At 45.4% G+C, this 25,619-nt stretch overlaps 1 protein-coding gene across 2 annotated transcripts in view; it reads right to left on the reverse strand.

Moving 5' to 3' along the window:
- LOC124621854 (fatty-acid amide hydrolase 2-A-like) overlaps positions 1–25,619 on the reverse strand; it is a 170,292-nt gene that overhangs the window by 63,325 nt on the left and 81,348 nt on the right. For both annotated transcript variants that reach the window (XM_047147316.1, XM_047147308.1), the window contains exons 3-4: positions 15,884–16,094; positions 5,534–5,751 (exon numbers count right to left, since the gene is read on the reverse strand). In XM_047147316.1, coding sequence (XP_047003272.1) covers positions 5,534–5,751; positions 15,884–16,094 — 429 coding nt within the window. The remainder of the gene's footprint in view (positions 1–5,533; positions 5,752–15,883; positions 16,095–25,619) is intronic.

The following is a 25,619-nucleotide window of genomic DNA, read 5'->3' on the forward strand; positions in this document are numbered from 1 at the left end:
CGTGCAGTCCGCGTAAGACGACGCTTCATCCAGTCCCAAACATGCTCAATGGGGGACAGATCCGGAGATCTTGCTGGCCAGGGTAGTTGACTCACACCTTCTAGAGCACGTTGGGTGGCACGGGATACATGCGGACGTGCATTGTCCTGTTGGAACAGCAAGTTCCCTTGCCGGTCTAGGAATGGTAGAACGATGGGTTCGATGACGGTTTGGATGTACCGTGCACTATTCAGTGTCCCCTCTACGATCACCAGAGGTGTACGGCCAGTGTAGGAGATCGCTCCCCACACCATGATGCCGGGTGTTGGCCCTGTGTGCCTCGGTCGTATGCAGTCCTGATTGTGGCGATCACCTGCACGGCGCCAAACACGCATACGACCATCATTGGCACCAAGGCAGAAGCGACTCTCATCGCTGAAGACGACACGTCTCCATTCGTCCCTCCATTCACGCCTGTCGCGACACCACTGGAGGCGGGCTGCACGATGTTGGGGCGTGAGTGGAAGGCGGCCTAACGGTGTGCGGGACCGTAGCCCAGCTTCATGGAGACGGTTGCTAATGGTCCTCGCCGATACCCCAGGAGCAACAGTGTCCCTAATTTGCTGGGAAGTGGCGGTGCGGTCCCCTACGGCACTGCGTAGGATCCTACGGTCTTGGCGTGCATCCGTGCGACGCTGCGGTAAGGTCCCAGGTCGACGGGCAAGTTCACCTTCCGCCGACCACTGGCGACAACATCGATGTACTGTGGAGACCTCACGCCCCACGTGTTGAGCAATTCGGCGGTACGTCCACCCGGCCTCCCGCATGCCCACTATACACCCTCGCTCAAAGTCCGTCAACTGCACATACGGTTCACGTCCACGCTGTCGCGGCATGCTACCAGTGTTAAAGACTGCGATGGAGCTCCGTATGCCACGGCAAACTGGCTGACACTGACGGCGGCGGTGCACAAATGCTGCGCAGCTAGCGCCATTCGACGGCCAACACCGCGGTTCCTGGTGTGTCCGCTGTGCCGTGCGTGTGATCATTGCTTGTACAGCCCTCTCGCAGTGTCCGGAGCAAGTATGGTGGGTCTGACACACCGGTGTCAATGTGTTCTTTTTTCCATTTCCAGGAGTGTATATTACTACAAAGAAATTTTAGAAAGACTTCATAAAAGATTTCTTCGTGTCCATGCCAACATTAATGATAATTGGATTATGCATCACGATAATGCGCCATCCCATGCCGCTCTATCAGTACAGCAATTTTTAACCTCAAAACAAATTTCAGTAATACCACAGCCACCTTATTCACCTGATATCGCTCCGTGCGACTTTTTCCTATTTCTAAGAGTCAAAACGGCGGTCAAGGGACACCATTTTCAAACAACACAAGATGTCCAAAAATCTGTGACGAGGGTCTTGGCAGATATTACAGAAGATGAGTTCCAGAAGTGTTACCATAAATGGCAGAAGAGCTGCAAAAAATTTGTGCAATCAGAAAGGAACTACTTTGAAGGAGACAACGCTAAACTTGACTAAAATGGTAAGCAACATTTTTTTCGCATCAGTCTCATTACTTTATTGTCGTACCTCGTATTTGGTGACGAAATATGTATTCACGCTGCAGTGGCATTCCTTGCACAGACTCGCGTATGGACGACATAGTAGTAAGCATCCCTGAAAACAATTAAGTCGTCATTTCCGGATGGAATGCCAATTCGGTTTTACAAAGAGTACTATGCAGTATTGGCCCTTTGCTTAACTTGCATTTTTCGTGATTCTCTTGCCCAGCACGAAGTCTCAAGCGACTGCAAAAAGTACAAGTGAATACCGTGTGTAAGAAAGCGGAAAGAACGGACCCGAAAAATTACAGATCAATATCCTTAACATCGGTTTTTTCTCAGTTCGATTATAATAAATTTCCTTCAGATGGAAAAGTTTGTCCACAAAGCAACACGGTTTTGGAAAGCAGCCCTCTTCTCACATGATACCTTGGGAACCATGGATGAAGGGCAACAAACGGATTCTATATTCCTAGTTTTCCGAAAAGCTTTTGGCACGATACCCCACTGTAGACTTTTAACGAAGATACGAACACACGAAATAGGTTCCCAAATACGTGACTCGCTCGAAGACTAATTAAGCATTAGAACCAAGTAGGTTGTTTTCCACGGCGAGAGCTGATCAGAGACAATGGTATCGTCAGGACTGCCCCAGGAAAAAGTGATAGGAGAGTTCTTGTTCTCTGAATACATGAATGATCTGGCAGAGCAACGATCTGTGGCTTGTTTGCTGATGAAGCTGTGGTATAAGAGAGCGTGTCATCGTTGAGCGACTGTAGGGAGATACAAATTGAATTAGACAAAACTTTTAGTTGGTGTGATGAGTGGCAGATATCTCTAAATGTAAATTAATAGCGATGAGTAGAAAAACAATCCCGTAATGTTCGATTACAGCATTAGTAATGCGCTGCTTGACAGACTCACGTCGATTAAATATTTAGGCGGGACGTTGCAGAGCGATGTGAAACGGAACGAGAGTGTGAGGGCTGCGGTAGGGAAGGCGAATAGTCGACTACAGTTAATTGGGAGAGTTTTAGGAAGGTGTAGTCATCTTTAATGGAGACTACGTACAAAACACTAGTGCGACCCAGTCTTCTGCTAGAGTATTTCCGATTCTCACCAGGTCTGATTAAATGTAGACATTAAAGCAATTCAGAGGTGAGCTGCTGAATATGTTACTAGTAACTTTGATCAATACGCGAGTATTACGGAGATGCTTCGTAAACTCAAATGAGAATCCCCGGAGGGAAGATGACATTCTTTTCGCGAAACACTGCTGAGAAACTTCAGAGAACGGCATTTGACTGCAGAATGATTCTACTGCAGGAAAGTACCACGAAGATAAAAGGCATTGGGGCTTATACGGAGGCATATAGAGACTTCCAGAATGAGATTTTCACTCTGCAGCGGAGTGTGAGCTGATATGAAACTTCCTGGCAGATTAAAACTGTGTGCCAGACCGACACTCGAACTCGGGACCTTTGCCTTTCGCGGGCAAGTGCTCTACCATCTGAGCTACCCAAGCACGAGTCACGCTCCGTCCTCACAGCTTTACTTCCGCCAGTACCTCGCTACTACTTGGTAGAGCACTTGCCCGCGAAAGGCCAAAGCCCCGAGTTCGAGCCTCGGTCTGGCACATAGTTTTAATCTGCGAGGAAGTTTCATATACAGACTTGTTTTTCCGTCACTCTGTTTGCGAGTGGAACAGAAAAGGAAGTGACTGTTAGTGGTACAAGATACCATTCTAATATTTCTAGCTTGGCAGTCATCATATTTAGCTGCTAGAAGCTCTTCTTAAAGCACTTGAGAAGGCAGCAGCGGGAAGATGTAACGTGGTGAGAGGTACCGGTGACAGAAGGCTTACATAGTACGAGTATCGTGAGAAAGACCGCCTTAATTGTGGTCCCTCTCCGCTATTGGCTGCTGTGTTCGGAAGTAGCGCGCCAAAATGATAAACTTCTGTTATTAACATTAGAAACACTAAACAGTGAATTTACTTGCAATTCATATAAGAGCATTTGTCAACATCAGGCTATCATTCCATTATTTTAAAATTGTTAATTATCAGCAGAATAATAAACAATAGCTAAACGAAAAGGCAGACGAAGCACTTCGGAGATCTTCGGGTCGTTCTTAACGTGGACGGCGGACGAGGTGGTTCAGCTGTCAGATCAGAATTCGATCAACTGTTTCGCAGAAAAGGCATGTCTACCGCGGATAATTAGCAATCTCTGGATTTTGCACATGTAATTGAGAACTAGTTTGATAGTAATTACGCAAACCGGCAGTTCATTATTTTGTTTGTTCTCTCTGAAAATGTGAAGAATGGACATTATTTGTGATTCGTAAAGTGGGCAATAACAGTGCAGTTTCTCGTATCCTGCTAATAAAAAGCAGCCTCAAGATAGCGGATTCACAAGCTGCGTGCTGTTTTCTGCTCAGGGGTCAACAACTATAGAAGAACATTTTTCAGAGCTTACGCTTTCCATTCAGCGCTGTGGAAAAAAACCAGGCACATGGCGTGTACTGCAGTCTTAATACAAATGACATCACTGACACGTCATCTGTGGTAACTCAGAGCAGGTATGAGGGGAGGAAATTTTCGAGGGAAGGAATTTATCATCTATCTATATCCGAATCCCGCTCCAGCTACTGCCGGGTCTGGGCGCTGACGAGTCCTCTCCATTTGCCTCGGTCCTCCCACCACTTTTGCCGGCCAGTGTGGCCGAGCGGTTCTAGGCGCTTCATTCTGGAACCGCGCGACCATTACGGTCGCAGGTTCGAATCCTGCTTCGGGCATGGATGTATGTGATGTCCTCAGGTTAGTTATGTTTAAGTAGTTCTAAGTTCTAGGGGACTGATGACCTCAGATGTTAAATCCCATAGTGCTCAGAGCCATTTGAACCCACCACTTTTCTTCCTCCACCTGCTGCCAGGTCACACCTCTCCTTTCTACAGATATTCTCACTCCCATTTTCCACCGTGTTCTTGGGCGCCCTCCAGGTCTTTTCCCATCCATCTTTAGTTCTTCCATAATTTTGGGGAGTCTCTGCCCATGCATCCTCTTAACATGCCCATACCATCTTAATCTCTTTTTTTTCAATTTCTTCTCTCATACTTTCTTGTTTAAGATCCTCTCTAATCTCTACGTTCCTTACTCTGTCCGTTCTTGGTCCGCAGCTCGTGGTCGTGTGGTAGCGTTCTCGCTTCCCATGCCCGAGTTCCCGGGTTCGATTCCCGGCGGGGTCAGGGATTTTCTCTGCCTCGTGATGACTGGGTGTTGTGTGATGTCCTTAGGTTAGTTAGGTTTAAGTAGTTCTACGTTCTAGGGGACTGATGACCATAGATGTTAAGTCCCATAGTGCGCTGATATGAAACTTCAGATTAAAACGGTCTGACGGACGGAGACTCGAACTCGGGACCTTTGCCTTTCGCGGGCAAGTACTCTACCAACTGAGCTACCTAAGCACGACTCACGACCCGTCCTCACAGCTTTAATTCCTCCAGTACCTCGTCTCCTACCTTCCAAATTTCACAGAAGCTCTCCTGCCAACCTTGCCATGTCTCCGCAATATCCTTTCTGCCAGGAGTGCTAGTTGTGCAAGGTTCGCAGGAGAGCTTCTGTGAAGTTTGGAAGGTCGGAGACGAGGTACTGGCGGAATTAAAGCTGTGAGGACGGGTCGTGAGTCGTACTTGGGTAGCTCAGTTGGCAGAGCACTTGCCCGCGGAAGTCAAAGGTCCCGAGTCCGAGTCTCGGTCCGGCACACCGTTTTAATCTGCCAGGAAGTTTTCCTTATTCCAAATCAGGTGTTTTATTGTTTGGTAGAAATTTAGGAGGAGTTCATCATACACTCGTAAATCCCTCTCGCTATCTATATCCCTCTCTCTCTCTTTCAATTGCCGTACCCTCCGCCATGTACTGTACGGTGACTTGCGGAGTATGTATGTAGGCGTAGATACAGACGAAAATCTGTGAGGAACACTCACCTCTCCGCCAGAGGAACCGCCGGGCGTGCGGCGCGTGTCGTAGGGGTTCCTGGTGACGCCGTGCAGCTGCGAGTAGGTCTCGAAGAAGAGGCAGTACTCGGGCGTGGTGGACACTAGCAGTGGGATGGCGCCCGCCGCGCGCAGCTGCCGCACCACCAGCGCGTCCTGATCGGCGCGCACGCCCGCCCGCGACACGTTGGCGCACGCGTGGCACAGCCCTGCACCAAAACATAGAACACTGCCGAGTCCTGTGTTTTTTTTTATCGTTACTTCTAGCTGGAAGCGGTTCACCATGCCGCTTTTCGTGCCGCACTGCACCTTCAGCGAATACGTTCGCCGTACGTTCCACTTCGATTTCTGCAGTTATTTCACGCTGTGTTGCTTCTCTATTAGCACTGACGAAATACCCAAAAGCCACTGCTCTCGGTCAGCACTTTCCACCCTAAGCCCGTACGCAACGCATTCTCGCAAACGGAGCCCGTATGCCGTATGTTGCTTTGTTTCCCGCGCTTTCCAATAAGACGATTGTGCGCCCTAAAACACTAATAATCATCATCTTCCAATAAGACGAAACTGTACTGTCTGCCATGGGGTTCCCCTAAATGCATAACAGCCACGCTATGAGGGAAACAAACCAACAGCCAAACAGGCGAAGACACCAGGTAAACACACCGAAGGTTCCAGTCGATTAATAGGAACCTTTCCTTGCAGAGGTCGCCGCGACATATCCGGCCACGGCTTCCTACGCCGGGTTTCTGTTGGCTCCAGTTCACTATATAGGCCCGGCCGGTCGAAGGCAGACCAGTCTTCGTCCGCTGCTAATGGCAACCGCTATAGCAGATGTCTCCGAGAAGATATCACCGAAGTCGCTGTACTGCACCGCCGATAGAAGTACCAGCCGACCGAGAGGAACCACATCTCCAGCTAGACGTGTACACCTATTGTACAGCCAGCTATTGTATTGTAGAAGAAGTTACGTTCAATAAACTGTTGGAGAACACAACAGAAACGTACGCTGTGCGGCAAGCGTAGTCATGTACTTCCCGGCAGAGGTCACTAAGAGTCTGCAGTTTGTGTGATCATGCTCCCCTAACCTCTGGTTTGTGCTTACGAGGGGGCCGTACGAACTCCCCCTCACCGATTGGATTCATACTGACAGAATGCGTAGACCACGACTAGGGCCTTATATACGTAAATAGGAAAATGCACGTTTCACCCGTTTCTGAGAAAGGCTGTAAGGTGCCTCTTATGTGAGGAAGACATTTTTACCAGTTTTAATCAATTATTGTCTCTTATTGATGTATTCATGATAGGAAGTGCTGTAGTCCGTAGCTGGCCATGTGTCGGAGAGCATTTTCCACGCTGGATGGTAGCCATGCTCTCGGTTACGAGTAGTTTGTGACATAAGTAAGGAGAGGAAGCTGAACAACGGATTGCCTCAAGGATCAGTTCTCTCACCCTTACTGTTCAATCTCTATCTGATCTACCGACACTTCGTCCAGAAAATACTGCTATGCCGATGACCTGGCGCTAGCCGTCAAACACCAGGAAATGAAGACAACGGAAGAGATTTTAGCCAATGACCTGTCTGCATTAGACAATTACTTCAAAATCTGGAGACTCCAACCCAGTGTGAGTAAAACAGAAGTGTGTTGCTTCCATCTAAATAACCAGTTGGCGAACGTAAAACTGGAGGTAAGTTTCAGAGGCAGAATTCTTCGTCACTATTGGAACCCAAAATATCTTGGTGTCATCCTGGATCGTACACTATGCTTCAAACAACACCTTCTTAACTTATCTCAAAAGCTGAGGACTCGAAACAACATCCTCCATAAGATATGCGGAACTACCTGGGGATCTTCAGCAACCACCCTGCGAACTTCAGCTCTGGGCTTGGTATACTCAAGTGCTGAGTATTGTGCACCTGTTTGGATGAATAGTCATCATACAAGGCTTGTTGATACCCAGCTAAATACGACAATGCGCATAATATCTGGCACAATCAGATCTACTCCAGTTTATTGGCTTCCACTGTTAACCGGTATAATGCCTCCTGATCTACGCAGATGTACTGCCCTTATGAGAGAATTCCACAAGATCTCCAGGAATTCTAACCTACCCGTGCATAGCGACCTGCCACTTTTAAATCGCAAGAGACTTCCGGCTTCCGGCCATCCAGATTTAGATTTTCCGTGAGTTCCCTAAATCGCTGTAGGTAAATGGCGGGATGGTTCGTTTGAAAGCGCCCGGTCGATTTTCTTCTCCATCCTTGCCACGTTTCGACCTTGTGCTCCGTCTCCAATGACATAGATGTCGACGAGACGTTACACCCAACCATGCTTACTTCTTCCTTCCTTCACGCTTAGGACATTAAGGGCTTACTCTCTCCGCTACAGACACGTTGCGTATTAGCTACCACACAAAGTGTGTAAGCACGCCTAAAATTTTCAGACTCGATTTTCTCGAAAATGTTTCAGAGTTAAGTCTGCCTGTTCACACATGTGGAAGTCCTAGTGGTGTTCTAGACACCCTGTTAATACGAATAAAATCGCTGAGGGGAGACCACTTTGCGCGTTTGTGCTGAGTCAAGATCAAGGGTGTCTTTGACGGTTCTTCCAGATCGGAGGAGAAAAACTCTGATGTGGATGTTGATTATGAACCTTCAGACGTATTTTGCAAAAATACCAGAAGTTCAGGTAACTAAAACAGATTAATATTATTGAAAAACGCTTTTACGAATAGTATACACATTACCATAAAAGCAAACATTGCCTCAAAATATTTTATACTCTTCTTTTAGCTGCTTATACACTCCTGGAAATGGAAAAAAGAACACATTGACACCGGTGTGTCAGACCCACCATACTTGCTCCGGACACTGCGAGAGGGCTGTACAAGCAATGATCACACGCACGGCACAGCGGACACACCAGGAACCGCGGTGTTGGCCGTCGAATGGCGCTAGCTGCGCAGCATTTGTGCACCGCCGCCGTCAGTGTCAGCCAGTTTGCCGTGGCATACGGAGCTCCATCGCAGTCTTTAACACTGGTAGCATGCCGCGACAGCGTGGACGTGAACCGTATGTGCAGTTGACGGACTTTGAGCGAGGGCGTATAGTGGGCATGCGGGAGGCCGGGTGGACGTACCGCCGAATTGCTCAACACGTGGGGCGTGAGGTCTCCACAGTACATCGATGTTGTCGCCAGTGGTCGGCGTAAGGTGCACGTGCCCGTCGACCTGGGACCGGACCGCAGCGACGCACGGATGCACGCCAAGACCGTAGGATCCTACGCAGTGCCGTAGGGGACCGCACCGCCACTTCCCAGCAAATTAGGGACACTGTTGCTCCTGGGGTATCGGCGAGGACCATTCGCAACTGTCTCCATGAAGCTGGGCTACGGTCCCGCACACCGTTAGGCCGCCTTCCGCTCACGCCCCAACATCGTGCAGCCCGCCTCCAGTGGTGTCGCGACAGGCGTGAATGGAGGGACGAATGGAGACGTGTCGTCTTCAGCGATGAGAGTCGCTTCTGCCTTGGTGCCAATGATGGTCGTATGCGTGTTTGGCGCCGTGCAGGTGAGCGCCACAATCAGGACTGCATACGACCGAGGCACACAGGGCCAACACCCGGCATCATGGTGTGGGGAGCGATCTCCTACACTGGCCGTACACCACTGGTGATCGTCGAGGGGACACTGAATAGTGCACGGTACATCCAAACCGTCATCGAACCCATCGTTCTACCATTCCTAGACCGGCGAGGGAACTTGCTGTTCCAACAGGACAATGCACGTCCGCATGTATCCCGTGCCACCCAACGTGCTCTAGAAGGTGTAAGTCAACTACCCTGGCCAGCAAGATCTCCGGATCTGTCCCCCATTGAGCATGTTTGGGACTGGATGAAGCGTCGTCTCACGCGGTCTGCACGTCCAGCACTAACGCTGGTCCAACTGAGGCGCCAGGTGGAAATGGCATGGCAAGCCGTTCCACAGGACTACATCCAGCATCTCTACGATCGTCTCCATGGGAGAATAGCAGCCTGCATTGCTGCAAAAGGTGGATATACACTGCACTAGTGCCGACATTGTGCATGCTCAGTTGCCTGTGTCTATGTGCCTGTGGTTCTGTCAGTGTGATCATGTGATGTATCTGACCCCAGGAATGTGTCAATAAAGTTTCCCCTTCCTGGGACAATGAATTCACGGTGTTCTTATTTCAATTTCCAGGAGTGTATGTGTATTTATTTATTCATGTACAGATTAAGCTGAGAGTCCTAATACTGCTGCTTCTACTGATACATCACAAAATATGATTACTGAAGGGAGCAACTGGGCCATAGTTGACAACCAGCCTGATTTACCAGTGTTCAATAGTGTTAGTGATGTAACTTTACAACTGGATGAAAACTGTGCTGAATTTGAATGTTTCTCAGCATTTTTTTTAAATTATGTGACAATAAAAACTCACAAACTGATACAAAATGGTATGCAGAACTGTAAATTCATGAATTGAATAAGAATATTATGAAGACAAATTCCATGTGGCATTGATGGTCAACAGTAAAAGTACATGAAACATATTTGCTTTTCTCTATTATTTTACGTAAGACTGTAGAGAAATTGCCAAAAATAAGTGACGTTGGTGAAAGTATGCATTTCTAAATACTCCATGGCAAGCAGACTAATGAGTACAGACAGATTACCTTCCATTTTTTTTAATGTTATATTTGAGTGACAACACGAAATTCTTAAACCTAGGTCAGTCGAGACAAGATCCACTGCACAAAATTAGACCTTTCTTCAGTTCTTTTCTCACAAATTTTAAGAACAACACACGAATCTTACCATCGACGAAGAAATATGCTCTGTCAGACGCAGTATAACATTTAGAGTTTATATGAAGAACAAACCAAATAAATACAGAATCAAAGTTTATTTACTGCGCGACTTAACAACAGGTTATGCTCTGAATTGTGGAATTTACACAGTTAAAAAATGTAAATATCTCTGCCTCGTCTGTAGTTGGGATCTTTGTGAAGGTTATTTTGGTAAAGCACACTGCATTTACATGGACTGGCTCTACATAAGCCCTGCCTCGTTGGACTACCTGTGGTAGACTGAAGCCTTGATTGTAGGTACTATAAAGAGGAAGGGTCTACCAAATGAAATGAAGACTGTGAAGCTTAACAAGGTGGAAATGATGTTTTGGAGGGAGCAACGTTTACTTGCGGTAAAATGGAAGTCAACCATGCGACTAGGTCGAACTAACACCACGCGATCAAAGTCGTGCGGCCTTAATGGCATCGGACACCTTTTCACATCAATCATCTGCCTACACATGATAGCTCCGCCAGTGCACTGCTCTTTTATACCTTCTGTACGCCATATTGCCGCCGTCTATAAAAGTGTATCCCATGACGTTTGTCGCCTCAGTGTATAACTGAATCCCAGTAGGTTGATGCACGAACCAAGACTCTCCCCTTTGTGTCCGTTTTGGAGGTAACGCTCGGCTATGGCCTACTTGTCGAGCTCCCTTTGTTAATAAGTCGCTTGTGTTCGGTACAACGCTCCACAACTGTGCCGATTGTTTTAGATTCTGCCGCATTCGCAAGGGACACCACATACGCACAGGCACTCGCATACACACATACACACACACACACACACACACACACACACACACACCGGGAACGAGAAGAGCTATGTCGTCTTTAACAGGGCTCAGACTCAGATATCTCGTATCTTGGGGGCAGGCAAGAACGCTGGTCTCAGTCTATGTCTCTCCAGCACACGTCTTAACTTGCAGCTCGTTGCCTCGCAGTATGATACCACGCCAGCCTTCGGACTGTCATCGGGCTGGAGACTAAAACAACGTACGAAAAGCTCATGGTTGTATTTTGAGAGCATTAGTAATTGCGACGCAAAACACCACGGTACCCGTGATCCTGGCCCAGCGTCCTCGATTCTACTTTCCGGCACGGTAGATCTACGTGTTAGGTCAGACTGTTAGCTGCCCCCTGTAATTAAAAACCTGAGTTAATGGATCACCGAAGAAACTGAACAAGCGTCATGGCACGTCCGCCCCGAACAAATATAACGAACACTAACGAACAAAATGAAAAACAAAATAATCAAAACGTCTACAGTTCCGGGTTCGAATCCCACCACTGCTTAAATTTTGATTAATGATCAGCATTGGCGGCCGAAGACATCCGGCATAATCAGTCACCCCTCATTCTGCCAACGGCCTTGTCAAAGAAGGCGGAGGAGCGGACAGAGGTTCAGGGCACTCTCTTGTCCTAGGGGTGGGAAAAAGCCCGTAAAGGCGGAAGAATCAGCAATGATCAACGGCATGAGGATGCAGAAGGCAATGGAAACCACTGCATTAAAGACACGTAACTTGTACCACAGGACATGTGGCCTATAACTGAGGAAGTGTCATGATGATCTCTCCATTGGTAAAAGATACCGGAACAGTTCCTCGTTCGGATCTCCGGGAGGGGGCTGCCAAGGGGGAGGTTACCATGATAAAAAGATTGAATAATCAACGAAAGGATAACGTTCTACGAATCGGGGCGTAGAATGTCAGAAGCTTGAACGAGGTAGGAAAAACTAGAAAATCTGAAAAGGGAAATGCAAAGGCTCAATCCAAATATAGTACTGGTCAGTGATGTGAAGTGGAAAGAAGTCAAGGATTTCTCGTCAGATGAGTGTAGGGTAATATCAACAGCAGCAGGAAACGGTATAATGGGAGTAGGACTCTTTATGAGCAGGAAGATAGGGCAGAGAGTGTGTTACAGTGAACAGTTCAGCGATAGGGTTGTTCCTATCAGAATCGACACAAACCGCCACCGGCAACGATAGTTCAGGTATAGATGCCGATGTCGCATGCTGAAGATTAAGAGATAGAGAAAGCGTATGAGGATATTGAAAGGGTAATACAGTATGTAAAGGGATATGAAAATCTAATAGTCATGGGAGACTGATGTACAGTTGTAAGAGAAGAAGAAAAGGTTACAGGAGAATATGGGCTTGGGAAAAGAAATGAGAGAAGTGAAAGACTAATTCAGTTATGTAACAAGTTTCAGCTAGTAATAGCGAATACTATGTTCAAGAGCCGGCCGGTGTCGCCGAGCGGTCCTAGGCGCTTCAGTCTGGAACTGCGTGACCGCTACGGTCGCAGGTTCGAATTCTGCCTCGGGCATGGATGTGTGTAATGTCCTTAGGTTAGGTTTGAGTAATTCTAAGTTCTATGGGACTGATGACCTCAGATGTTAAGCCCCATAACGTTCAGAGCCATTTGAACCATTTTTTCTGTTCAAGAATCCGAGAGGAGGAGGTATACTTCGAAAAGGTCGGGTGATACGGGAAGATTTCAATTAGATTACATCATGGTCAGACAGAGATTCCAAAATCAGATACTGGATTGTAAGGCGTACCCAGGAGCAGATATAGACTCACATACAATATAGTGTGATGAAGAGTAGGCTAAAGTTTAAGACATTAGTCAGGAAGAATCAATACGCAAAAAAGTGGGATACAGAAATACTAAGGAATGACGAGATACGGTTGAAGTTCTATAAGGCTATAGATACAGCAATAAGCAATAGCTCAGTAAGCAGTACAGTTGAAGAGGAATGGACATCTCTAAAAAGGGCCATCACAGAAATTTGGAAGGAAAACATAGGTACAAAGAAGGTAACTGCGAAGAAACCATGGGTAACAGAAGAAATACTTCAATTAATCGATGAAAGAAGGAGGTATAAAAATGTCCCGGGAAACTCAGGAATAGAGAAATACAATTTACTGAGGAATGAAATAAATAGGAAGTGCAGGGAAGCTAAGACGAAATGGCTGCAGGAAAAATGTGAAGAAATTGAAAAAGAAATGATTGTCGGACGGACAGACACAGCATAGAGGAACGTCAAAACAACCTTCGATGACATTAAAAGCAAGGGTGACAGCATTAAGAAAGCAACGCGAATTCCACTGTTAAATGCAGAGGAGAGAGCGAATAAGTGGAAAGAATACTTTGAAAGCCTCTATGAGGAGGAAGATTTGTCTGGTGTGATAGAAGAAGAAACAGTAGTCGATTTAGAAGAGATAGGGGATCCAGTATTAGAATCAGAATTTAAAAGAGCTTTGGAGGACTTAAGATCAAATAAGGCAGAAGGTATGGATAACATTTCATTAGAATTTCTAAAATCAATGGGGGAAGTGGCAAAAAAACGATTATTCACGTTGGTGTGTAGAACGTATGAGTCTGGCGACATACCATCTGACTTCCGGAAAAGCATCATCCACACAGTTCCGAAGACGGGAAGAGCTGAAAAGAGCCAGAATTACTGCACAATGAACTTAACAGCTCATGCATCCAAATTTCTTACAAGAATAACATACAAAAGATTCGGAAATTGAGGATGTATTAGATGACGATCAGTTTGACTTTTGGAAAGGTAAAGGCACGAGAGAGGCAATTCTGACGTTGCAGTTGATAACAGAAGCAAAACTAAAGAAAAATCAAGACAGTTTCATAGGATTTGTCGACCTGGAAAAAGCGTTCGACAATGTAAAATGGTGCAAGATGTTCGAAATTCTGAGAAAAATAGGTGTAAGCTGTAGGGAGAGACGGGTAATGTACAATGTGTACTAGACCCAAGAGGGAATAATAAGAGTGGGCGACCAAGAACGAAGTTCTAAGTGCTCGGATTAAGACGGGTGTAAGACAAGGATGTAGTCTCTCGCCCCTACTGTTCAGTCTGTGCCTCGAAGAAGCAATAATGGAAATAAAAGAAAGGTTCAGGAGTGAAATTAAAATTCAGGGTGAAAGGATATCAGTGATACGATTTGCTGATGACATGGCTATCCTGAGTGAATTATTTGATGTGAAGAATGGAATGAACAGTCTAATGAGTACATTTATCTAAGAAAGATAAATGTAATGAGAAGTAGCATAAATGAGAACAGCGGGAAACTTAACGTCAGGGTTGATACTCACGGTGTAGCTGAAGTTAAGAGATTCTGCTACTTAGTCAGCAAAATAACCAGTGGCGGGACGGAGCAAGGAGAACATCAAAAGGACACTAGCAACGGCATAAAGGACATCCTGGCCAAGAGCCGGCCGCTGTGAACGAGCGGTTCTAGGCGCTTCAGTCCGGAACCGCGTGACTGCTACGCTCGCCGGTTCGAATCCTGCCTCGGGCATGGATGTGTGTGATGCTCTCAGGTTTAAGTAGTTCTAAGTCTAGGGGACTGACGACCTCAGAAGCTAAGTCCCATAGTGCTCAGAGCCATTTGAACCATTTTTCCTGGCCAAGAGATGTCTACTAGTCTCAAACATAGGCCTTAATTCGACGACGAAATTTGTGAGAACGTACGTCGGAAGTACAGCATTGTGTGATAGTGAAACATGGACTGTGGGAAAACCGGAAGAGAAGAGAATCGAAGCATTTGAGACGTGGTGCCACAGACGAATACAGAAAATTAGGCGGACTGATAATGAATGACGAGGTTTTGCACAGAATCGGAGAGGAAAGGATAAGGGACACTATGATAGGATATCTGTTAAGACATGAGGGAATGACTCCCATGGTACTACAGGGAGGTGTAGAAGGAAATAACTGTTGGGGAAGACAGAGACTGGAATACATCCAGCAAATACTTGAGGACGTAGGTTGCAGGCGTTACTCTCAAATGAAGAGGTTAGCTATGGTTCAAACGGCTCTGAGCACTATGGGACTTAACATCTGAGGTCATCAGTCCCCTAGAACTTAGTAACAAATCTAAGGACATCACACACATCCATGCCCGAGGCAGGATTCGAACCTGCGAGCGTAGCGGTCGCGCGGTTCCAGACTGTAGCGGCTAGAACCGCTCGGCCACTCCGGCCGGCAGAGGTTAGCACTGGAGAGGAATTAGTGGAGGGCCGCATCAAACCAGTCAAAGGACTAAAGACAAAAAAATATGCCAAACAGTTGCACTTCAAACAGGCATTTCGCCAACAAACAACTTGCCGCAAAAATGGTTCAAGTGACTCTGAGCACTATGGGACTTAACTTCTGAGGTCAGCAGTCCCCTAGAACTTAGAACCTAACTAACCTACGGACATCACACACGTCCATGCCCGAGGTAGAAATCTAGCCTGCGACCGTAGCGGTCGCTCAGTTCCAGAGTGTAGCGCCTAGAACCGCTCGGCCACCCCTCCCGGCTAACTTGCCGCAGCCCTCTCACAGTTTGCCAAGAACGGCAGGCGTGCCTGCTGTCCCCGCTGCCCGCCATCCGATAATCCTGTTTGCCGGCAGTCGCCCTTGGGACGGTTCTGGCTGGGTGTGAGTGCGGTTCGTGGCCTTACCCTTGACGGCGAGGCTGCCCTTGACGGTGAAGGGCACGCCGAGCAGCGGCTGCTCGTGTGCCGGCGGGGCGTTGCCGCGGGCCACCAGCTGGTCCACGTGGCGCGCCTCCTCCAGCGCCTCCTCCAGCCTGTGCTCCACCACGGCGTTCAGCATGGGCTGCACCACGCTGACGCGCTCGCCGTACGCCCGCACCACGCTCTCACTCGACACCTGCGCACCGAAAACACTTTCTGTGCACAAGGTGGCTAACGTAAAAGTCATTCATAACAAGAGCCACTCCTTGCTGTTACGCCAGCCTATGATAGGCAACATTGTCACCTACAAACACGACGTTAAAGTTTTATATATGGGATACCAGTTCCATTTTACACAGAGTACGCGAAGGAACTTGCCCCCCTTCTTGCAGCGGTGTACCGTAGGTCTCTAGAAGAGCGTAGCGTTCCAAAGGATTGGAAAAGGGCACAGGTCATCCCCGTTTTCAAGAAGGGACGTCGAACAGATGTGCAGAACTATAGACCTATATTTCTAACGTCGATCAGTTGTAGAATTTTGGAACACGTATTATGTTCGAGTATAATGACAAGAAATCTACTCTGTAGGAATCAGCATGGGTTTCGAAAAAGACGGTCGTGTGAAACCCAGCTCGCGCTTTTCGTCCACGAGACTCAGAGGGCCATAGACACGGGTTCACAGGTAGATGCCGTGTTTCTTGACTTCCGCAAGGCGTTCGATACAGTTCCCCACAGTCGTTTAATGAACAAAGTAAGGGCATATGGACTATCAGACCAATTGTGTGATTCGATTGAAGAATTCCTAGATAACAGAACGGAGCATGTCATTCTCAATGGAGAGATGTCTTCCGAAGTAAGAGTGATTTCAGGTGTGCCGCAGGGGAGTGTCGTAGGACCGTTGCTATTCACAATATACATAAATGACCTTGTGGATGACATCGGAAGTTCACTGAGGCTTTTTGCGGATGATGCTGTGATGTATCGAGAGGTTTTAACAATGGAAAATTGTACTGAAATGCAGGAGGATCTGCAGCGAATTGACGCATGGTGCAGGGAATGGCAATTGAATCTCAATGTTGATAAGTGTAATGTGCTGCGAATACATAGAAAGAAAGATCCCTTATCATTTAGCTACAATATAGTAGGTCAGCAACTAGAAGCAGTTAATTCCATAAATTATCTGGGAGTACGCATTAGGAGTGATTTAAAATCGAATGATCATATAAAGTTGATAGTCGGTAAAGCAGATGCCTGACTGAGATTCATTGGAAGAATCCTAAGGAAATGCAATCCGAAAACAAAGGAAGTAGGTTACAGTACGCTTGTTCGCCCACTACTTGAACACTGCTCAGCAGTGTGGGATTCGTACCAGATAGGGTTGATAGAAGAGATAGACAAGATGCAACGGAGAGCAGCGCGCTTCGTTACAGGATCATTTAGTAATCGCGAAAGCGTTACCGAGATGATAGGTAAACTCCAGTGGAAGACTCTGCGGGAGAGACGCTCAGTAGCTCGGTACGGGCTTTTGTTGAAGTTTCGAGAACATACCTTCAACGAGGAGTCAAGCAATATATTGCTCCCTCCTACGTATATCTCGCGAAGACACCATGAGGATAAAATCAGAGAGATTAGAGCCCACACAGAAGCATACCGACAATCCTTCTTTCCACGAACAATACGAGACTAGAATAGAAGGGAGAACCGATAGAGGTACTCAAGGTACGTCAGGTGGCTTGCGGAGTATGGATGTAGATGGAGATATATTTTAGTGATAAACATCGCAAGATCAGACGTTAATCTAAGTGCTTGATAAATCACTGTAAGTACGAAATGCTGCTTGTGGATGACGTAGGAGTTTTCGTCTGATGATTCCCATGTGTGCTCGACTGGAGACAGATCTGGTGATCGTTCAGGCCAAGGCAACATGTCGACACAGTGTAGAGCATGTGGGCGAGCGTTATCCTGCTGGAAAACACCCCCTAGAATGCTGTTCGCAAATGGCAGCACAACAGGTCGAATCACCAGACTGACGTTCAGTTTTGCAGTCAGGGTGCGTGGGATGACCATAAGAGTGCTCCTGCTATCATACAAAATCGCATCCCAGACCACAACTACAGGTGTGGATCCAGTGTGACTAGCAAGCAGACAGGTTGGGTGCAAGCCCTCAACTCGCGTCCTCCTAACCAACACATGGCCGTCATTGACACCGAGGTAGAATCTACTTTCATCAGAAAACTCAACAGACTTCCACCCTGCCACCAATGTGCTCTCGTTTGACACCAGTGAAGTTTGAAGTGGTGTGGAACGCAAATTACAGGGCGTCTGGTTCGGAGTTGTCCTTGAAGTAATAGATTTGTAGTGGTTCGTTGTGTCACTGTAGTGCCAACTGCTGCTCAAATTGCTGATGCAGATACAGTATGATGCGACAGAGCCATACGCCGTACACGATGGTCTTCCCTCGCGGTAATGCTATGTGGCCATCCGGAGTCTCGTCTTCTTGCGATCGTATATTCTCGTGACCACCGCTCCCAGTGGCTATATTCCTTCCAATTCATCGCAATATCACAGAAGGAGCATCAAGCTTCTGTAGTCCTATTACACGTTCTCGTGCAAATTCAGTGAGGTGCTGATAATGGCGTCTTTGTCGCCTTAAAGGCATTCTTAACAAACATTAGATGACCATGTCGAATCTCAAAGGTAACTAACGCTCACGAACATTACAGCGTGTATTTAAAATATATTTGATTTACATCCTTTTGCATGATTTTCAGCATATTCTAGTAAGTAATCGCACAGCATTGCAAATACAGCAGAGCTGCAAGCACTCGCTACAAATCGACTCTCAGCAGTTGCTCATATAAAAGTCTGTTTGGTATTCAGAGATTAGTTTTTGTGTCCTTGAGTAATGTTCAGAGCTGTTACAGATTACACAAATTGCTCAAACATGAGGAATTTGCATTATATTAAATGTAACCATGAGCGAATAAGATTGGGTCACTCTAAAAACTCACTGCGGACTACGTTTATTCAGAAACTAACGAAAATTAGAAATCTTGGTAGTTGTTTACAACCTTATACCTTTGAGATGAACATGGTTAAAATGCAGACACACGGAAAAATACGAGGCGTGTTTTTTAAGTAAGTACCGTTTTGAAATTTTAAAAAAAAGGCGTGCTAAGATATCTCATAATTTTATTTTTACATGAAAGCCTGTACCTTAATTTACTTTTCTACATAATTTTCGTCAATATTGAGGCACTTGTCATAACGTTGTACCAGTTTTTGAATGCCCTCATAATAGAAGTCCACGGCCTGACTTGTTAACCACTGCATCACCACTGTTTTGACTTCGTCATCGTCTTGAAGACCCTGACCGCCCAGGTGTTTCTTCAAGTGCAGGAACAGATGGTAGTAGTCCCTGGGCGCAAGATCGGGGCTGTACGGAGGGTGATCTAGAGTTTCCCATTGAAAAGATGTGATGAGATCTTTGGTCTGATTCGCCACATGCGGACAGCCATTGTCTTGCAGCAAAACGATGCCCTTGATCAACTTCCATGGAATGTTGCTTTGATTCTGGTGTGACGTAGGCCACCCATATTTCATCGCCCGTAACAATTTGGCTTAAGAAATCATCACTGTCGTTGTGGTACCGCTCAAGGAAAGTCAATGCACTATCTAAACGTTTGGTTTTGTGCACATCCGTCAACATTTTCGGTACCCAACGTGCGCACAATTTTCGGTAATTCTAGTGCTCGGTCACAATGCCATATAAAACACTACGAGAAACATTAGGAAAGTCATCCCGCAAAGAGGAAATCGTAAAGCATCTGTTTTCGCTCACCTTATTGTCCACTTCCTGCACCAAACTTTCATTAATGACCGAAGGACGCCCACTCCTTTGTTCATCATGCACATTTGTGCGACCATCTTTAAATGCTCTCACCCACTTTCTTACCATTCTATCACTCATAATGTTTTCTCCGTAAACTGCACAGATCTCAGGATGAATATCGATCGCTTTTAGGCCTTTAGCACTAAATCTTATAACAGGCCGTACTTCACAGTCGGCGGGACTCAACGATTATCGGAGGCATCTTAAACACTCAGTACACAACGTAAACAAGGAAGAATCAGACTGTAATGGCGTCAGTGCGTAGATTAAGGTATAGGCTTTCATGTAAAAATAAAATTATTGAGATATCTTAGCACGTCTTTTTTTACTTAAAAAAACACGCCTCGTAGATAAGATCACATTTGCTCTACCCCACTTTTTCTCATATTACCATACGCAGTCATCCGCAATTGAACAAAAATTAAAAACTGTCAACACAGTGTCTGTCTTAGACACAATTTTAAAATATGACTACCACACAAAGATCAGAAAAGCCGCGAAACAGCGAGTATAGAAATGGTGGTAGGCTTATCAGTTACGAGACAACCATTCTCTTCAGGCAGTAAATTAATACTCGCCTTTCATTTTAGATAAAAGGCCGACACAACACAAAAATTAGAATACGTGCCGTCTTCATCCCATCGTCACTCAAAATTGAGACCAGATCTGCTCTTAAAGTGGCTTTACGCTCTTGTCACGATATGACACACCCTTTGTTAAAATGGCACTCTTACAACGAGTTTGTAAGATCATCGGACAAATCACCCTTAGAGAAATAATTACAAGAATCGTTTATTACTGTATAATTCGGGCCCTGGACTTGATAACCACCTAGATTCGGTTAGGAAGTGAGTCCAGAAGGTTGTGTAGGTACATCGCATCCAGGTTAAGCCACTCACTAAGGATTTGATATCGCAATTCCACCAGATTGCGTGGATGGTGATGTCGGTGTTTTACCCGCTGTTCCAACATGTCCCACAGATATTCTGTGGGGTTCAGGTCAGCTGATTTTGCATATAGAATGGGGAAGTGTGCAAAAAACAAGTTACAATTCTTCCAGTCCGATGAACTTCGCTGTTGTCGTCTTTATGTGCTATGTGAGCAATGGCCTCTTGTGCTGTGACAGACTCCAAACATTCATTGCATGCAGTTTCTGTCGAAGTGGGGATGGCATTTCATTCACTGCCTGCAGCAGTTTCTCTCGGGTTTGGAGGCGATTTTGATTCACAAGCCGCGAAACGCGTCTCTGATAACTCTCAGTCAGGATCTTTGTCCGACCACAATTCTGACGTCGTGTTTCGTGACTACGTGTGTTACACCCCTGCTTTTACACACGCTGAAGAGTCAGCCGCGAAACACCAACAAATCCAGCAACTTCTCACAACGTATGGACATGGGCACGGCCAAACACGGTTGCCCCTTTTTGACACTCTGTCATGTACTTACATTTATTCATGTTTTACGTACAATGACCACTTGAAACATGAATTCCTCACTGACCACTACTGTCTTAGGCTCGCTTAGAGGCAGTGCGTGCGCGGTTGAGCACGTGACCCGATCGCTGCGCCACCTGTAAAAGCTTAACGAGTTCATCTATGCTTGCGCACTGGGATGAAAAACTTTTTGTCTGGTTGTCTTATAATGCATTTTGTTTATACTTTGTGCTGAAACAAAAACTCTAATATCACACATAGTTGCTCTGCTTTTAGACATTTCTTTATTAGTAACAGCAACAGTTGATAAATGTTGCTGTTGCAGATGAAAATTCAAGTACGCCAAAGGAGGAAAAGTTACTTTTCATAGATAAGTAACATAATGTTCGAATTATTGTTATCGTACTGTGGGGTGGCGGGTGGAAAATTTTGAATTATATTTATATTTGTTGCCGTTCTCAACACAGGCTCTCTAATTACAATGTTGGCAACCAGAAAGTAATTAGCAAAAGCGTGATGCCTGCAATTAAAGTTCACTGTGCCAACTCTGATGGAGAATAAAAGTTAATGATTATTGATTACTGAAGTTCATTACTCTGAGTATATAGGATGATGCCTGGGATTCATAGAAAATGCATTTTCAAAAATGGCTCTGAGCACTAAGGGACTCAACTGCTGTGATCATCAGTCCCCAAGAAATTAGAACTACTTAAACCTAACTAACCTAAGGACATCACACACACCCATGCCCGAGGCAGGATTCGAACCTGCGACGGTAGCAGCAGCGCGGCTCCGGACTGGAGCGCCTAGAACCGCACGGCCACCTCGGCCGGTTAATGCAGTTTACTACAGCAAATTTCACTATAGTCTGAAAACTATAAAGAGTAAAATTCCAGACAAATGATTACCCATATCAGTTATTGTACTTTCAGAGCTGTTCAGAGTCTATTGTGCGGACCCTATTATCCTTAAATAACGAAACTGTTCAATAATCGTTATCGATGTAAATGTTAAAGTGAATGCTCGCCAACATTTGATGTTAATGCTCATTAAACGTCACGCTAGTAATGGTAGAAAGTCAAAATACGACATACGCAAACTGAGACTAAATCACTGGAGTCGTTCCATAATTAACACTTTATCCTAATGCGAACTCATTGTTAAGTGCATATCGAGTTACGCAATACGGCATCCAAAGCTGTTCGTGGCAACTGCACAAACGCGATGCAGCTTCCGACACGGAGTGTGCACTGATACGAATCTGCCGGCCGGTGAGGCCGAGCGGTTCTAGGCGCTTCAGTCTGGAACCAAGCGACCGCTACGGTTGCAGGTTCGAATCCTGCCTCGGGCATGGATGTGTGATGTCCTTAGGTTAGTTAGGTATAAGTAGTTCTCAATTCTAGGGGACTGATGTCATCAGATGTTAAGTCCCATAGTGCTCAGAGCCATTTGAACCATTTGATACGAATCTAGAAGAGAACTGGAGCCTTACTCTAGCTCGCACGCTCTTATTTATTTAGCCGCGGTGCGGACTGGCGAAGGCGCAGCCGACATTTGCCTTACTGACTAGCCGCTGGGCTAGCAAAACACCACTTCGAATTATTAAATAATTGATTGCTTCATTTGCTGAAGGCCAATAAAGCTCTCGATTTAATTGTGCAGTCACCACACAGGTAAGTATCTATAATAAAATTCTAATGTAGCTAGGTTAAATACTTTTTGCGACAGAATTATTTTAGTTGCACTGCATGCAATAGATGAGTTCTGAACTTGCCTTGGAGAGATACTACAGCTATAGTTTTATAGCTACCTTTTTGAAACTTCTCACACCTTTGTTATTATAACGTATCTCCATTCTACCAAAATGTAAACATCCTAGCTTCATCTAATCACTTACTTAATCTATATTGCTTCCTAACTTTTATACACAAAAACAGAAAATCATGAATTTCAACCAAAATATTACTTTGTGAGATCTAGCATGCTGTTTCCATTAAATTACAATGAAAAAGGAATCCGAATACAAATTTTGAAGTTTCTAGCTCCTTCCTGTTGCGCCGATGATTTTTACGTAAAACGTCCAAATTTCGAAAATTGTTAAAGTTACTAAACTGAAACATAACACATTATTATTTTAGCATCACTCCTGACATGCTGCCATCTTTTCAGATTATTTACTTTATTTTTAAAGTATTGCGCAACATTCGTGACGTCATAGCCAGTTAGAGCGGACTAAGCTGGCACACAACGGAAAGTATATGAATTCTATATGGCGTGAGTAGGCTGGTTCCCTACAGTACCAATAACAGACGTTTTATACAGGGTGATTCAAAAAGAATACCACAACTTTAGGAATTTAAAACTCTGCAACGACAAAAGGCAGAGCTAAGCACTATCTGTCGGCGAATTAAGGGAGCTATAAAGTTTCATTTAGTTGTACATTTGTTCGCTTGAGCGCTGTTGACTAGGCGTCAGCGTCAGTTGATGCTAAGATGGCGACCACTCAACAGAAATCTTTTTGTGTTATTGAGTACGGCAGAAGTGAGTCGACGACAGTTGTTCAGCGTGCATTTCGAACGAAGTATGGTGTTAAACTTCCTGATAGGTGGTGTATTAAACGTTGGTATAAACAGTTTACAGAGAATGGGTGTTTGTGCAAAGGGAAAAGTTCTGGACGGCCGAGAACGAGTGATGAAAATGTAGCACGCATCCAGCAAGCATTTGTTCGCAGCCCAAGAAAATCGACTCGCAGAGCTAGCAGAGAGCTGCAAATTCCACAATCAACTGTATGGAGAGTCCTACGAAAAAGGTTAGTTATGAAACCTTATCGTCTGAAATTGGTTCAAGCACTGTCTGCAGCTGATAAGATTAAAAGAATCGATTTCTGTGATTTTATCCTTGCTCAAATGGAAACAGCTGAATCTTTCGTTTCAAAGATTGTGTTTAGTGATGAAGCAACTTTCCACACTAACGGGAAAGTCAACCGTCACAATGTCTGTATATGGGGCACTGAGAATCCGCGGGAAACAACTCATTATGAATGTGACTCGCCTAAGGTGAATGTTTTCTGTGCCATTTCAGCCAATAAAGTTTTTGGTCCCTTTTTCTTCGAAGGTGCTACTGTAACTGGACTACAGTATCTGGAGATGTTAGAGAATTGGCTGTTCCCTCAGCTCGAACAAGAAGCACAACAATTCATATTTCAGCAGGATGGAGCGCCACCACATTGGCACTTATCTGTCCGTAACTACCTGAACGTCAACTACCCGAGGCGATGGATCGGCCGCCAGGCAGCCCGTGACAGAGCACTTCATCACTGGCCTCCAAGAAGCCCTGATCTTACCCCCTGCGATTTTTTCTTATGGGGGTATGTTAAGGATATGGTGTTTCGGCCACCTCTCCCAACCACCACTGATGATTTGAAACGAGAAATACCAGCAGCTATCCAAACTGTTACGCCTGATATGCTACAGAGAGTGTGGAACGAGTTGGAGTATCGGGTTGAAATTGCTCGAGTGTCTGGAGGGGGCCATATTGAACATCTCTGAACTTGTTTTTGAGTGAAAAAAAACCTTTTTAAATACTCTTTGTAATGATGTATAACAGAAGGTTATATTATGTTTCTTCCATTAAATACACATTTTTAAAGTTGTGGTATTCTTTTTGAATCACCCTGTATATTGAAAGATATCGAGACACAAAATATCACAGTGCTGATATTGGAAGGCTAATTTATGTGACTGCATTCAGATATATTTGTGAGGGAAGTGCAGACGACAGCGTTGGTGTGCACTGCCAGTCAATCCGCTGATTGTATACACATGTCGAACAATGTTCACGTGTAAATATTTCTATATCTAAGCCTGAGTCCTCTGGATTATGCAGCTCACCAAGTCATTATTCTTGTCTTAAATTACTCGTACAAGGAAACTGAACAACTGGTAACTATGACTTGGAGAATAATTACGTATGAGTAATATTCCAAATCCCTAAAGACGCACGAAGATTGAAAAGATTGTACCAGAAACAAATAAACAGATGGATTTCGTCCTTAAAAATATTTTATAGTGCGCTAAATCGCTAATTTACAGCATCTCATAACTCCAAATTCGTATTTTTTGGGACATTTTCATTTTAGCACATTAATAAGCCACTTCGCAATCCCGCCAGAACATAATTTATTACAACAGATATTTGACAATATGTTAAATTGCTCTAAAAACTTGAAAAATTTCGGTGACTACGTCTTTCTTAAAACACAGAAATAGCGGTATTTCAGCTGTAACACCTGTCACAAGTAAGGAAATACCTTTGCATTTGCACTGAAGCGCCAAAGAAACTGGTACAGTTTCGTATTCAAATACAGAGATATGTAAACAGGCAGAATACGGCACTGCGG

Source organism: Schistocerca americana, chromosome 1, assembly GCF_021461395.2.
Source record: "Schistocerca americana isolate TAMUIC-IGC-003095 chromosome 1, iqSchAmer2.1, whole genome shotgun sequence".
NCBI lineage: Eukaryota > Metazoa > Arthropoda > Insecta > Orthoptera > Acrididae > Schistocerca > Schistocerca americana.